At 55.0% G+C, this 14,342-nt stretch overlaps 1 protein-coding gene across 1 annotated transcript in view; it reads right to left on the bottom strand.

Moving 5' to 3' along the window:
- Positions 1–496: 496 nt before the first annotated feature.
- Positions 497–14,342, bottom strand: part of TMEM265 (transmembrane protein 265) — a 28,633-nt gene continuing 14,787 nt past the window's right edge. The window contains exons 2-3 of the mRNA XM_083155126.1: positions 9,749–9,988; positions 497–941 (exon numbers count right to left, since the gene is read on the bottom strand). Of these exons, the coding sequence (XP_083011252.1) occupies positions 789–941; positions 9,749–9,988 (393 nt within the window). The 3' untranslated portion in view covers positions 497–788. The remainder of the gene's footprint in view (positions 942–9,748; positions 9,989–14,342) is intronic.

Raw genomic sequence — 14,342 nt, 5'->3', positions numbered from 1 at the left:
AGAGCACGCTGGGTAGTGATCCCTCCGCTCCTCTCCTCGGGCCATGGTGGTGCAGTATGAGGTGTATGGGAGAGCACGCTGGGTAGTAATCCCCCCCGCTCCTCTCCTCGGGCCATGGTGGTGCAGTATGAGGTGCATGGGAGCGCTCAGTGGGTAGTGATCCCTCCGCTCCTCTCCTCGGGCCATGGTGGTGCAGTATGAGGTGCATGGGAGAGCACGCTGGGTAGTGATCCCCCCACTCCTCTCCTCGGGCCATGGTGGTGCGGTATGAGGTGAATGGGAGAGCACGCTGGGTAGTGATCCCTCCGCTCCTCTCCTCGGGCCATGGTGGTGCAGTATGAGGTGTATGGGAGCGCTCAGTGGGTAGTTATGCGCCTCCCTTCCTTAGATGACATTGCTATGCTTGTGTGCATGTGGACACGTGGAAGTGGTAACCTGCAGCCTTCAGCGTCTTACAGCAAATAGTTACATTTTATTATTTTATGTACACATTAGGTTCTTAGAACATATATATGAAATATACAGTATATAATAAACATCCAACAGATACCATTAGGAATATCCATTACTCTCCGCAGTCCTTCATGTCAGAAGACATATTAAAGTTCTGAAGGTAAATGTGGAGCTCAGGTTCCCGTGGTGATGACCCATCGGTTTAGCTCCAATGATCAGCTCTGTGGAACCACAGATTACTAAGTCCACATGACAGGAACACCACCCACCCCACGGGTGCATGCCTCTCGTGGTGAATATCGTACATTACTTGTAACAGCTCAGAATTCCAGATATCACTCAATAAGTGTCATGATGTAGGACATGAGGACCATCAGGAGGGGTACACATAATATAACACCGAGAAACACAACAATACTCAGCACCGAGAACTTCCGAGATCGCCTGGAGAGCAGCTCGTGCTTCGGCTGGTCATGTTCCTGCTCTGCCTGTGAGAGGTAATAAACAGATATGTAAGTCACAGAAACCTAAGAATACCAGTCACTGCCCTGCCAGTCGGCCCAGCTCCCCCACACTGCCGTGCCAGTCGCCCTTGCTCCCCCACACTGGCCTGCCAGTCACCCTAGATCCCCCACACTGCCCTGCCAGTCGGCCCAGCTCCCCCACACTGCCCTGCCAGTCGTCCAGATCCCCCACACTGCCCTGCCAGTCGTCCAGATCCCCCACACTGCCCTGCCAGTCACCCTAGCTCCCCCACACTGCCCTGCCAGTCACCCTAGCTCCCCCACACTGGCCTGCCAGTCACCCTAGCTCCCCCACACTGCCCTGCCAGTCGCCCTTGCTCCCCCACACTGCCCTGCCAATCGCCCTTGCTCCCCCACACTGCCCTGCCAGTCGCCCTTGCTCCCCCACACTGGCCTGCCAGTCACCCTAGATCCCCCACACTGCCCTGCCAGTCACCCTAGCTCCCCCACACTGCCCTGTCAATTGCCCTTGCTCCCCCACACTGCCCTGCCAGTCACCCTAGCTCCCCCACACTGCCCTGCCAGTCCACCTAGCTCCCCCCACACTGCCCTGCCAGTCGCCCCAGCTCCCCCACACTGCCCTGCCAGTCACCCTAGCTCCCCCACACTGCCCTGCCAGTCACCCTTGCTCCCCCACACTGCCCTGCCAGTCACCCTAGCTCCTCCACACTGCCCTGCCAGTCACCCTAGCTCCCCCCACACTGCCCTGCCAGTCGCCCCAGCTCCCCCACACTGCCCTGCCAGTCACCCTAGCTCCCCCACACTGCCCTGCCAATCGCCCTTGCTCCCCCACACCGGCCTGCCAGTCGCCCTTGCTCCCCCACACTGGCCTGCCAGTCGCCCTTGCTCCCCCACACTGCCCTGCCAGTCACCCTTGCTCCCCCACACTGCCCTGCCAGTCACCCTTGCTCCCCCACACTGCCCTGCCAGTCACCCTAGCTCCCCCAAACTGCCCTGCCAGTCACCCTAGCTCCCCCCACACTGCCCTGCCAGTCGCCCCAGCTCCCCCACACTGCCCTGCCAGTCACCCTATCTCCCCCACACTGCCCTGCCAGGTGAGAGCAGAGGGTAGGGTTGGGGAAGGTCCAGGAATGGGGGAGGGTGAGGGAAGTGGTGAGATCACAGGGTAGCGTTAGGTGTTGGGGCAGATCAGGGAATGAGGAAGGGTCAGGGAGAGCAGAGGGTAGGGTTGGGGCAGATCAGGGAATTGGGGAGGGTGAGTGATATGGTGAGAACAGAGGGTAGGGTTGGGGCAGATCAGGGAATGAGGGAGCGAGAAAGGTCAGGGAGATGGTGAGAGCAAAGGGTAGGTTTGGGGCAGGTCAGGGAATGAGGGAGAGATGTGGGTCAGGGAGATGGTGAGAACAGAGTGTAGGGTTGGGGCAGATGAGGGAATTGGGGAGATATGTGGGTCAGGGAGATGGTGAGAGCAGAGGGTAGGGTTGGGGCAGATGAGGGAATTGGGGAGAGATGTGGGTCAGGGAGATGGTGAGAGCAGAGGGTAGGTTTGGGGCAGGTCAGGGAATGAGGGAGAGATGTGGGTCAGGGAGATGGTGAGAACAGAGGGTAGGGTTGGGGCAGATGAGGGAATTGGGGAGAGATGTGGGTCATGGAGATGGTGAGAACAGAGGGTAGGGTTGGGGCAGATGAGGGAATTGGGGAGAGATGTGGGTCATGGAGATGGTGAGAACAGAGGGTAGGGTTGGGGCAGGTCAGGGAATGAGGGAGAGATGTGGGTCAGGGAGAGGGTGAGAACAGAGGGTATGGTTGGGGCAGATGAGGGAATTGGGGAGAGATGTGGGTCAGGGAGATGGTGAGAGCAGAGGGTAGGGTTGGGGCAGATGAGGGAATTGGGGAGATATGTGGGTCAGGGAGATGGTGAGAACAGAGGGTAGGGTTGGGGCAGATGAGGGAATTGGGGAGAGATGTGGGTCAGGGAGATGGTGAGAGCAGAGGGTAGGGTTGGGGCAGATGAGGGAATTGGGGAGAGATATGGGTCAGGGAGATGGTGAGAGCAGAGGGTAGGGTTGGGGCAGATGAGGGAATTGGGGAGATATGTGGGTCAGGGAGATGGTGAGAACAGAGGGTAGGGTTGGGGCAGATGAGGGAATTGGGGAGAGATGTGGGTCAGGGAGATGGTGAGAACAGAGGGTAGGGTTGGGGCAGATGAGGGAATTGGGGAGATATGTGGGTCAGGGAGATGGTGAGAACAGAGGGTATGGTTGGGGCAGATGAGGGAATTGGGGAGAGATGTGGGTCAGGGAGATTGTGAGAACAGAGGGTAGGGTTGGGGCAGATGAGGGAATTGGGGAGAGATGTGGGTCAGGGAGATGGTGAGAGCAGAGGGTAGGGTTGGGGCAGATGAGGGAATTGGGGAGATATGTGGGTCAGGGAGATGGTGAGAACAGAGGGTAGGGTTGGGGCAGATGAGGGAATTGGGGAGATATGTGGGTCAGGGAGATGGTGAGAGCAGAGGGTAGGGTTGGGGCAGATGAGGGAATTGGGGAGAGATGTGGGTCAGGGAGATGGTGAGAGCAAAGGGTAGGTTTGGGGCAGGTCAGGGAATGAGGGAGAGATGTGGGTCAGGGAGATGGTGAGAGCAGAGGGTAGGGTTGGGGCAGATGAGGGAATTGGGGAGATATGTGGGTCAGGGAGATGGTGAGAGCAGAGGGTAGGGTTGGGGCAGATGAGGGAATTGGGGAGAGATGTGGGTCATGGAGATGGTGAGAACAGAGGGTAGGTTTGGGGCAGATGAGGGAATTGGGGAGAGATGTGGGTCATGGAGATGGTGAGAACAGAGGGTAGGGTTGGGGCAGATGAGGGAATTGGGGAGATATGTGGGTCAGGGAGATGGTGAGAACAGAGGGTATGGTTGGGGCAGATGAGGGAATTTGGGAGAGATGTGGGTCAGGGAGATGATGAGAGCAGAGGGTAGGGTTGGGGCAGATGAGGGAATTGGGGAGAGATGTGGGTCAGGGAGATGGTGAGAGCAGAGGGTAGGGTTGGGGCAGATGAGGGAATTGGGGAGATATGTGGGTCAGGGAGATGGTGAGAACAGAGGGTAGGGTTGGGGCAGATGAGGGAATTGGGGAGAGATGTGGGTCAGGGAGATGGTGAGAGCAGAGGGTAGGGTTGGGGCAGATGAGGGAATTGGGGAGAGATATGGGTCAGGGAGATGGTGAGAGCAGAGGGTAGGGTTGGGGCAGATGAGGGAATTGGGGAGATATGTGGGTCAGGGAGATGGTGAGAACAGAGGGTAGGGTTGGGGCAGATGAGGGAATTGGGGAGAGATGTGGGTCAGGGAGATGGTGAGAACAGAGGGTAGGGTTGGGGCAGATGAGGGAATTGGGGAGATATGTGGGTCAGGGAGATGGTGAGAACAGAGGGTATGGTTGGGGCAGATGAGGGAATTGGGGAGAGATGTGGGTCAGGGAGATTGTGAGAACAGAGGGTAGGGTTGGGGCAGATGAGGGAATTGGGGAGAGATGTGGGTCAGGGAGATGGTGAGAGCAGAGGGTAGGGTTGGGGCAGATGAGGGAATTGGGGAGATATGTGGGTCAGGGAGATGGTGAGAACAGAGGGTAGGGTTGGGGCAGATGAGGGAATTGGGGAGATATGTGGGTCAGGGAGATGGTGAGAGCAGAGGGTAGGGTTGGGGCAGATGAGGGAATTGGGGAGAGATGTGGGTCAGGGAGATGGTGAGAGCAAAGGGTAGGTTTGGGGCAGGTCAGGGAATGAGGGAGAGATGTGGGTCAGGGAGATGGTGAGAGCAGAGGGTAGGGTTGGGGCAGATGAGGGAATTGGGGAGATATGTGGGTCAGGGAGATGGTGAGAGCAGAGGGTAGGGTTGGGGCAGATGAGGGAATTGGGGAGAGATGTGGGTCATGGAGATGGTGAGAACAGAGGGTAGGTTTGGGGCAGATGAGGGAATTGGGGAGAGATGTGGGTCATGGAGATGGTGAGAACAGAGGGTAGGGTTGGGGCAGATGAGGGAATTGGGGAGATATGTGGGTCAGGGAGATGGTGAGAACAGAGGGTATGGTTGGGGCAGATGAGGGAATTTGGGAGAGATGTGGGTCAGGGAGATGATGAGAGCAGAGGGTAGGGTTGGGGCAGATGAGGGAATTGGGGAGAGATGTGGGTCAGGGAGATGGTGAGAGCAGAGGGTAGGGTTGGGGCAGATGAGGGAATTGGGGAGATATGTGGGTCAGGGAGATGGTGAGAACAGAGGGTAGGGTTGGGGCAGATGAGGGAATTGGGGAGATATGTGGGTCAGGGAGATGGTGAGAGCAGAGGGTAGGGTTGGGGCAGATGAGGGAATTGGGGAGAGATGTGGGTCAGGGAGATGGTGAGAGCAAAGGGTAGGTTTGGGGCAGGTCAGGGAATGAGGGAGAGATGTGGGTCAGGGAGATGGTGAGAGCAGAGGGTAGGGTTGGGGCAGATGAGGGAATTGGGGAGATATGTGGGTCAGGGAGATGGTGAGAGCAGAGGGTAGGGTTGGGGCAGATGAGGGAATTGGGGAGAGATGTGGGTCATGGAGATGGTGAGAACAGAGGGTAGGGTTGGGGCAGATGAGGGAATTGGGGAGAGATGTGGGTCATGGAGATGGTGAGAACAGAGGGTAGGGTTGGGGCAGATGAGGGAATTGGGGAGATATGTGGGTCAGGGAGATGGTGAGAACAGAGGGTATGGTTGGGGCAGATGAGGGAATTGGGGAGAGATGTGGGTCAGGGAGATTGTGAGAACAGAGGGTAGGGTTGGGGCAGATGAGGGAATTGGGGAGAGATGTGGGTCAGGGAGATGGTGAGAGCAGAGGGTAGGGTTGGGGCAGATGAGGGAATTGGGGAGATATGTGGGTCAGGGAGATGGTGAGAACAGAGGGTAGGGTTGGGGCAGATGAGGGAATTGGGGAGATATGTGGGTCAGGGAGATGGTGAGAGCAGAGGGTAGGGTTGGGGCAGATGAGGGAATTGGGGAGAGATGTGGGTCAGGGAGATGGTGAGAGCAGAGGGTAGGGTTGGGGCAGATGAGGGAATTGGGGAGAGATGTGGGTCATGGAGATGGTGAGAACAGAGGGTAGGTTTGGGGCAGATGAGGGAATTGGGGAGAGATGTGGGTCATGGAGATGGTGAGAACAGAGGGTAGGGTTGGGGCAGATGAGGGAATTGGGGAGATATGTGGGTCAGGGAGATGGTGAGAACAGAGGGTATGGTTGGGGCAGATGAGGGAATTTGGGAGAGATGTGGGTCAGGGAGATGATGAGAGCAGAGGGTAGGGTTGGGGCAGATGAGGGAATTGGGGAGAGATGTGGGTCAGGGAGATGGTGAGAGCAGAGGGTAGGGTTGGGGCAGATGAGGGAATTGGGGAGAGATGTGGGTCAGGGAGATGGTGAGAGCAGAGGGTAGGGTTGGGGCAGATGAGGGAATTGGGGAGATATGTGGGTCAGGGAGATGGTGAGAACAGAGGGTATGGTTGGGGCAGATGAGGGAATTGGGGAGAGATGTGGGTCAGGGAGATTGTGAGAACAGAGGGTAGGGTTGGGGCAGATGAGGGAATTGGGGAGAGATGTGGGTCAGGGAGATGGTGAGAGCAGAGGGTAGGGTTGGGGCAGATGAGGGAATTGGGGAGATATGTGGGTCAGGGAGATGGTGAGAACAGAGGGTAGGGTTGGGGCAGATGAGGGAATTGGGGAGATATGTGGGTCAGGGAGATGGTGAGAGCAGAGGGTAGGGTTGGGGCAGATGAGGGAATTGGGGAGAGATGTGGGTCAGGGAGATGGTGAGAGCAAAGGGTAGGTTTGGGGCAGGTCAGGGAATGAGGGAGAGATGTGGGTCAGGGAGATGGTGAGAGCAGAGGGTAGGGTTGGGGCAGATGAGGGAATTGGGGAGATATGTGGGTCAGGGAGATGGTGAGAGCAGAGGGTAGGGTTGGGGCAGATGAGGGAATTGGGGAGAGATGTGGGTCATGGAGATGGTGAGAACAGAGGGTAGGTTTGGGGCAGATGAGGGAATTGGGGAGAGATGTGGGTCATGGAGATGGTGAGAACAGAGGGTAGGGTTGGGGCAGATGAGGGAATTGGGGAGATATGTGGGTCAGGGAGATGGTGAGAACAGAGGGTATGGTTGGGGCAGATGAGGGAATTTGGGAGAGATGTGGGTCAGGGAGATGATGAGAGCAGAGGGTAGGGTTGGGGCAGATGAGGGAATTGGGGAGAGATGTGGGTCAGGGAGATGGTGAGAGCAGAGGGTAGGGTTGGGGCAGATGAGGGAATTGGGGAGATATGTGGGTCAGGGAGATGGTGAGAACAGAGGGTAGGGTTGGGGCAGATGAGGGAATTGGGGAGATATGTAGGTCAGGGAGATGGTGAGAGCAGAGGGTAGGGTTGGGGCAGATGAGGGAATTGGGGAGAGATGTGGGTCAGGGAGATGGTGAGAGCAAAGGGTAGGTTTGGGGCAGGTCAGGGAATGAGGGAGAGATGTGGGTCAGGGAGATGGTGAGAGCAGAGGGTAGGGTTGGGGCAGATGAGGGAATTGGGGAGATATGTGGGTCAGGGAGATGGTGAGAGCAGAGGGTAGGGTTGGGGCAGATGAGGGAATTGGGGAGAGATGTGGGTCATGGAGATGGTGAGAACAGAGGGTAGGGTTGGGGCAGATGAGGGAATTGGGGAGAGATGTGGGTCATGGAGATGGTGAGAACAGAGGGTAGGGTTGGGGCAGATGAGGGAATTGGGGAGATATGTGGGTCAGGGAGATGGTGAGAACAGAGGGTATGGTTGGGGCAGATGAGGGAATTGGGGAGAGATGTGGGTCAGGGAGATTGTGAGAACAGAGGGTAGGGTTGGGGCAGATGAGGGAATTGGGGAGAGATGTGGGTCAGGGAGATGGTGAGAGCAGAGGGTAGGGTTGGGGCAGATGAGGGAATTGGGGAGATATGTGGGTCAGGGAGATGGTGAGAACAGAGGGTAGGGTTGGGGCAGATGAGGGAATTGGGGAGATATGTGGGTCAGGGAGATGGTGAGAGCAGAGGGTAGGGTTGGGGCAGATGAGGGAATTGGGGAGAGATGTGGGTCAGGGAGATGGTGAGAGCAAAGGGTAGGTTTGGGGCAGGTCAGGGAATGAGGGAGAGATGTGGGTCAGGGAGATGGTGAGAGCAGAGGGTAGGGTTGGGGCAGATGAGGGAATTGGGGAGATATGTGGGTCATGGAGAGGGTGAGAACAGAGGGTAGGGTTGGGGCAGATGAGGGAATTGGGGAGAGATGTGGGTCAGGGAGATGGTGAGAACAGAGGGTAGGGTTGGGGCAGATGAGGGAATTGGGGAGATATGTGGGTCAGGGAGATGGTGAGAACAGAGGGTATGGTTGGGGCAGATGAGGGAATTGGGGAGAGATGTGGGTCAGGGAGATGGTGAGAGCAGAGGGTAGGGTTGGGGCAGGTCAGGGAATTGGGGAGAGATGTGGGTCAGGGAGATGGTGAGAGCAGAGGGTAGGGTTGGGGCAGATGAGGGAATTGGGGAGATATGTGGGTCAGGGAGATGGTGAGAGCAGAGGGTAGGGTTGGGGCAGATGAGGGAATTGGGGAGAGATGTGGGTCAGGGAGATGGTGAGAGCAGAGGGTAGGGTTGGGGCAGATGAGGGAATTGGGGAGAGATGTGGGTCAGGGAGATTGTGAGAACAGAGGGTAGGGTTGGGGCAGATGAGGGAATTGGGGAGAGATGTGGGTCAGGGAGATGGTGAGAGCAGAGGGTAGGGTTGGGGCAGATGAGGGAATTGGGGAGATATGTGGGTCAGGGAGATGGTGAGAACAGAGGGTAGGGTTGGGGCAGATGAGGGAATTGGGGAGATATGTGGGTCAGGGAGATGGTGAGAGCAGAGGGTAGGGTTGGGGCAGATGAGGGAATTGGGGAGAGATGTGGGTCAGGGAGATGGTGAGAGCAAAGGGTAGGTTTGGGGCAGGTCAGGGAATGAGGGAGAGATGTGGGTCAGGGAGATGGTGAGAGCAGAGGGTAGGGTTGGGGCAGATGAGGGAATTGGGGAGATATGTGGGTCATGGAGAGGGTGAGAACAGAGGGTAGGGTTGGGGCAGATGAGGGAATTGGGGAGAGATGTGGGTCATGGAGATGGTGAGAACAGAGGGTAGGGTTGGGGCAGATGAGGGAATTGGGGAGATATGTGGGTCAGGGAGATGGTGAGAACAGAGGGTATGGTTGGGGCAGATGAGGGAATTGGGGAGAGATGTGGGTCAGGGAGATGGTGAGAGCAGAGGGTAGGGTTGGGGCAGGTCAGGGAATTGGGGAGAGATGTGGGTCAGGGAGATGGTGAGAGCAGAGGGTAGGGTTGGGGCAGATGAGGGAATTGGGGAGATATGTGGGTCAGGGAGATGGTGAGAGCAGAGGGTAGGGTTGGGGCAGATGAGGGAATTGGGGAGATATGTGGGTCAGGGAGATGGTGAGAACAGAGGGTAGGGTTGGGGCAGATGAGGGAATTGGGGAGATATGTGGGTCAGGGAGATGGTGAGAGCAGAGGGTAGGGTTGGGGCAGGTCAGGGAATGAGGGAGAGATGTGGGTCAGGGAGATGGTGAGAAAAGAGGTTAGGGTTGGGGCAGATGAGGAAATTGGGGAGAGATGTAGGTCAGGGAGATGGTGGGAACAGAGGGTAGGGTGTTTGATGAGGATCACAGGTGTGAGGGCAGACAGTTGTGTCCTATACCCAAGAGACAGATAGGGCAGATGGTTATGCCAGCTGAGGGCACCAGGATGACCGAGTGGTACTTACTCGCATAGCAAGAATTAATGCTTTAATCCCGATACACGAGCATCCACACACAATACTCATTATAGCCAGTTTGCGGAGGCTGCAGGAGGGATAATGCCGACAATGTTTCTCTCTTGAGGTTGATGGACTTTGCGGATGAAGTCCTAAAGGCTGCTGGGAGGAATCATGTTTGTCCATTAACACCAAGGTCTCCGCTACTGATCCATTCAGAAGTGTCTGCTCCCCGCCAGCTGGCAGTACCTAGATAGAAGACGGGACGGGGTAGTTTAGGAGCAGAAGTAGAGAAGAGCGCTGTCCGTGTACAGAGCATGTAGACCATAGTATATAGCTGTCCGTGTACAGAGCATGTAGACCATAGTATATAGCTGTCCGTGTACAGAGCATGTAGACCATAGTATATAGCTGTCCGTGTACAGAGCATGTAGACCAGGGGTGGCCAACCGGTCAGAGGTAAAGAGCCAAAAAATATCTGTAGTCAAGCTAAAGAGCCAACAACATGCGCGCGGTGAAGGCACGCATGCCAAAAAAAGGGGCATGGTCTATTTGGACCCCTTGGGTTGGTGTGATACACATATCCTCCAATAGTGCAGTGCCATATATACATATGCCCCCAATAGTGCCAGATACACATATGCTCCCACGATGCCAGAAAGCTGGTATGCCCCCACAGTGCCAAAAAGCTGGTATGCCCCCACAGTGCCACAAACTACTATGCCCCCACAGTGCCACAAACTACTATGCGCCCACAGTGCCACAAACTGCTATGCGCCCACAGTGCCACAAACTGCTATGCGCCCACAGTGCCACAAACTGCTATGCGCCCACAGTGCCACAAACTGCTATGCGCCCACAGTGCCACAAACTGCTATGCGCCCACAGTGCCACAAACTGCTATGTGCCCACAGTGCCACAAACTGCTATGCGCCCACAGTGCCACAAACTGCTATGCCCCCACAGTTTCACAAACTGCTATGCCCCCACAGTGCTAATTTCCCAGCAGCACTCACCGTTGTTGTTGTTGCTGCTGCCGCCGGGCGGGGAGAGGACAGTCTGGCATCTCCCTGCAGTCCTATAATGTCGCTGAGGGGAGGAGAGCACAGCACACCGCAGGTCTCCTTCCCCCCTCACTTCCCTGTGACAGGGCCGTCCGCCAATCAAAGCTCGCAGGCTGGCTCCTGATTGGCTGCCGGCCCGCGAGCTCTGATTGGCGGACGGCCCAGTCACAAGGATGCACAGTGTGGGGTAGGAGAGATAAGCAATGCTCGCTTTCCTCCCCTCAGAGGGAGAAGGGAACCAGCAGCGGGTAATGGAGGGATGGGGGACTGGGATGGACGGTGGGTGGCAGGCAGCTGAGTGGGAGCAGGAGCCACACTTTAACAGGGGGAGAGCCGCATGCGGCTCAAGAGCCTCGGGTTGGCCACCCCTGATGTAGACCATAGTATATAGCTGTCCGTGTACAGAGCGTGTAGACCATAGTATATAGCTGTCCGTGTACAGAGCGTGTAGACCATAGTATATAGCTGTCCGTGTACAGAGCGTGTAGACCATAGTATATAGCTGTCCGTGTACAGAGCGTGTAGACCATAGTATATAGCTGTCCGTGTACAGAGCGTGTAGACCATAGCATATAGCTGTCTGTGGACAGAGCGGGTAGACCATAGTATATAGCTGTCCATGTACAGAGCATCAGTGAAGTTTGGGGGAAAGGGGGAGAGGGAGATGGACCAGTGCACAAGTTAAGAAATAATGAATCGATATGTAAGCAAATAATTCTAGCTATCCACAATACAAATAAGTTCAGAGAACAGGAGGTTCCCCAGAAAATCGCAAGTGTGGAGGTGCACCCTAGAGAGTAAAAGTAAATGGAAGAAAGAAGAAGGAACGACTCTCTTTTTTGTTGGGGCACTCTTAGTAAATAGTTTAATCTAGTAGCCTCTACAATTGGGGTTACTAGGCTGTGTGGGTTGAAAGTATGAATGGGGTTGAAGGTACTAGCTCAAAGATGGGGAATGTGTAAATGAGTACTAGTTGTACACAATACTGTAGGGTAGGCTGTTCCACCCCTCGGTGAGTTCTGGGCCTTTTTATTAAAAATTAACTTTTATTAGATATAGAATAAAATAATTTCTAGACAGACATACACAAACATTTAACACAAAATGTTGAGACAAAGATGAGGTAACCACCTCGAAATCTGAGCCCTTAGGGCACTGGATCCTCCTGTGAGACCTCCACTGAGGTCGAATTGAAACAGGTCTGAGGTAGAGTTGGAAACCCCTTTCTGATATGGGTAACGTAATGGGGTGTCTATTGGTTGCCAACGTTGGCTGAATCTCTCTTGGAGAGGTCCCTCGTTTCCCGGGGGGACTAGATAATGGTGGCGGGGTCACGGATTATATGGGTGCATTCAAATAGCTAAACAAAGATTTTAAGCAAAAGTCTATGAACATGCTTTATGTCAGAAGAATGAGATCACAGATTGCCAACATGTGCCATGAATTTTAAGTCTCCCCGTTTTGCTCAAAAAACCACCCTATTTAGTTTACCCTGGGAGAGAGATACAGTGCATATATTGTACCAAGTTAGGTCACAGTGTTATGTTTCTTTTACTTAATAGCAACAGATAATAATACAACTGTTCTAAACGAAATTTGACCTCTGTGCAGGAATTATCCACAATGTATGCATTTATTTACTGTTTGCTAATTGCAACAATATAAGACAGAGAGAATTTCTGTTGACTCTATACGTCAGACAAATGCTTTGGATAAGTTACGTTACTTATACTAGGGGATAAGAAATTACTGGCCTACTGTGGCCTGGTTACCTACATATCCAATAACATATCCTTTGAAGGGTGAATATTAGGTTATTTAGTCTCCCCAGCCGATACACAGTTAATCTCACTAACTCACGTGAGACCCACACAGAGAGTAGACTCAAAAGGTAACAGTTGAATGAGTCTACATGTGAACTATATACAAGAATTAAGTACTTTCAAGTTTGGAGGACAACATGTCTAAATGGCATGAAAAAGGTAGCAGTATAAATTACTTTGATAATTCTCCCGCACAGAGAAAGGAATGGGGTGATAAGAAGGGGAAGAGGGGGTAGATACTGAGAAAGAAGCAGCAGGGATGAGAGTGGGGTAAGAAATATAGTAAGAGTCCCGTTGGCCCAACAGATATGGGTGGTCCCACCGACTTTATATACCCATAACAGAAGGGAGAGTCTGGTTCAGTGTAGGAAAGTCTCCTTTTCCCCTCTAGCAGGTGATCTGCTCCAACTGTCAGCTGCCACTTGGTTAAAGTGGGCTTTTTTGGGTATTGTGGGGGATATTGCCACCCTCGTGGGGTATCGGGTCAAGGGTGATAAATGAAAGGTGCTCCAGGTGATCCTCTTTCGTAAGCGGCTGCTGCCCGGCCTCATTTACCTATGGGCCCGGAGTGGAATACTGTGCCGTGGGAGAGGTCCCCCTTCTCTCACAGAACCTTCATACGCCCCGGGCCGGTTGCCGTCAGTTTATCGGCGGACCTCAGAGGTATGGCGGGTGAGCGGGCTTACTATAGGCGCAACAGGAGGAGTATATCACCAGAGCAGTCGAAATGGGGAGACTGCTGTCCGGGCTGACCCCCAGATTCCCCTGCCTGGATAGTTTCCAATGCAGGGTGAGTCGTGGGTACTATGCCTGAATGAGTTTTTCCCACGAGAGGTAGTTTTAAGTCAAGTGAGCAGCAAGTTAGTAATAGTGGAGGGAAGGAAGGAAAGAGGGGAGAATGAACAGGGGCACAGAGAGGGGTAATGCAGATGGGTGGTGGTTAAACGGGTAATGCGGGAGAGAATGGTACCTGCCTGTGTACAGCGTACACACTAGTGATACTAGGGTTGTCCTCTATGCGAGTTGGAGGCTGCGTGAGGTAGCGTCCTGTGTCCTCACTTGTACAGTGAGGTAGCTGTGCGGGCTGCGTTCGTGGGAGGCTGGAGGGTACCGGGGAGCCCCTCGTGAGCGTGACTTTAGACTGTTCTCTACCCGGTGCTGCCAGATATTCTAGTAGGCTTGGGTGGCTGCTGCGGGGGACAAGCGGTATCAGTGCCGCTTCCCCAAGCTGTCAGGCGGTCAAATCCACGGGCGGTGTAGCCAGCGTCAGTGCGGCTGCTGCTGCGGGGGACACGATATCAGTGCCGCTTCCCCAAGCTGTCAGGCGGTCAAGTCCACGGGCGGTGTGGCCAGCGTCAGTGCGGCTGCTGCTGCGGGGGACACGGTATCAGTGCCGCTTACCCAAGGTGTCAGGTGGTCAAATCCACAGGCGGTGTTGTCAGCGTCAGTGCGGCTGCTGCTGCGGGGGACACGGTATCAGTGCCGCTTACCCAAGGTGTCAGGTGGTCAAATCCACAGGCGGTGTTGTCAGCGTCAGTGCGGCTGCTGCTGCGGGGGACACGCGGTATCAGTGCCGCTTCCCCAAGGCTGTCAGGCGGTCAGGTCCCCGGGCGGTATCGCGTGGCCAGCGTCAGTGCGGCTGCTGTGGGAAGCGCTGTGTGTGAGCGTCTATCCCTCTCTCACTCGCGTCGATGCGGCTGCTAGGGGAGGCGCTTG

This window comes from Crinia signifera, chromosome 7, assembly GCF_055691185.1.
Source record: "Crinia signifera chromosome 7, ASM5569118v1, whole genome shotgun sequence".
NCBI classification, from domain to species: domain Eukaryota; kingdom Metazoa; phylum Chordata; class Amphibia; order Anura; family Myobatrachidae; genus Crinia; species Crinia signifera.
The sequence above is the reverse complement of the archived record's forward strand: the minus strand, read 5'-3'. Positions and strand labels throughout refer to the sequence as shown.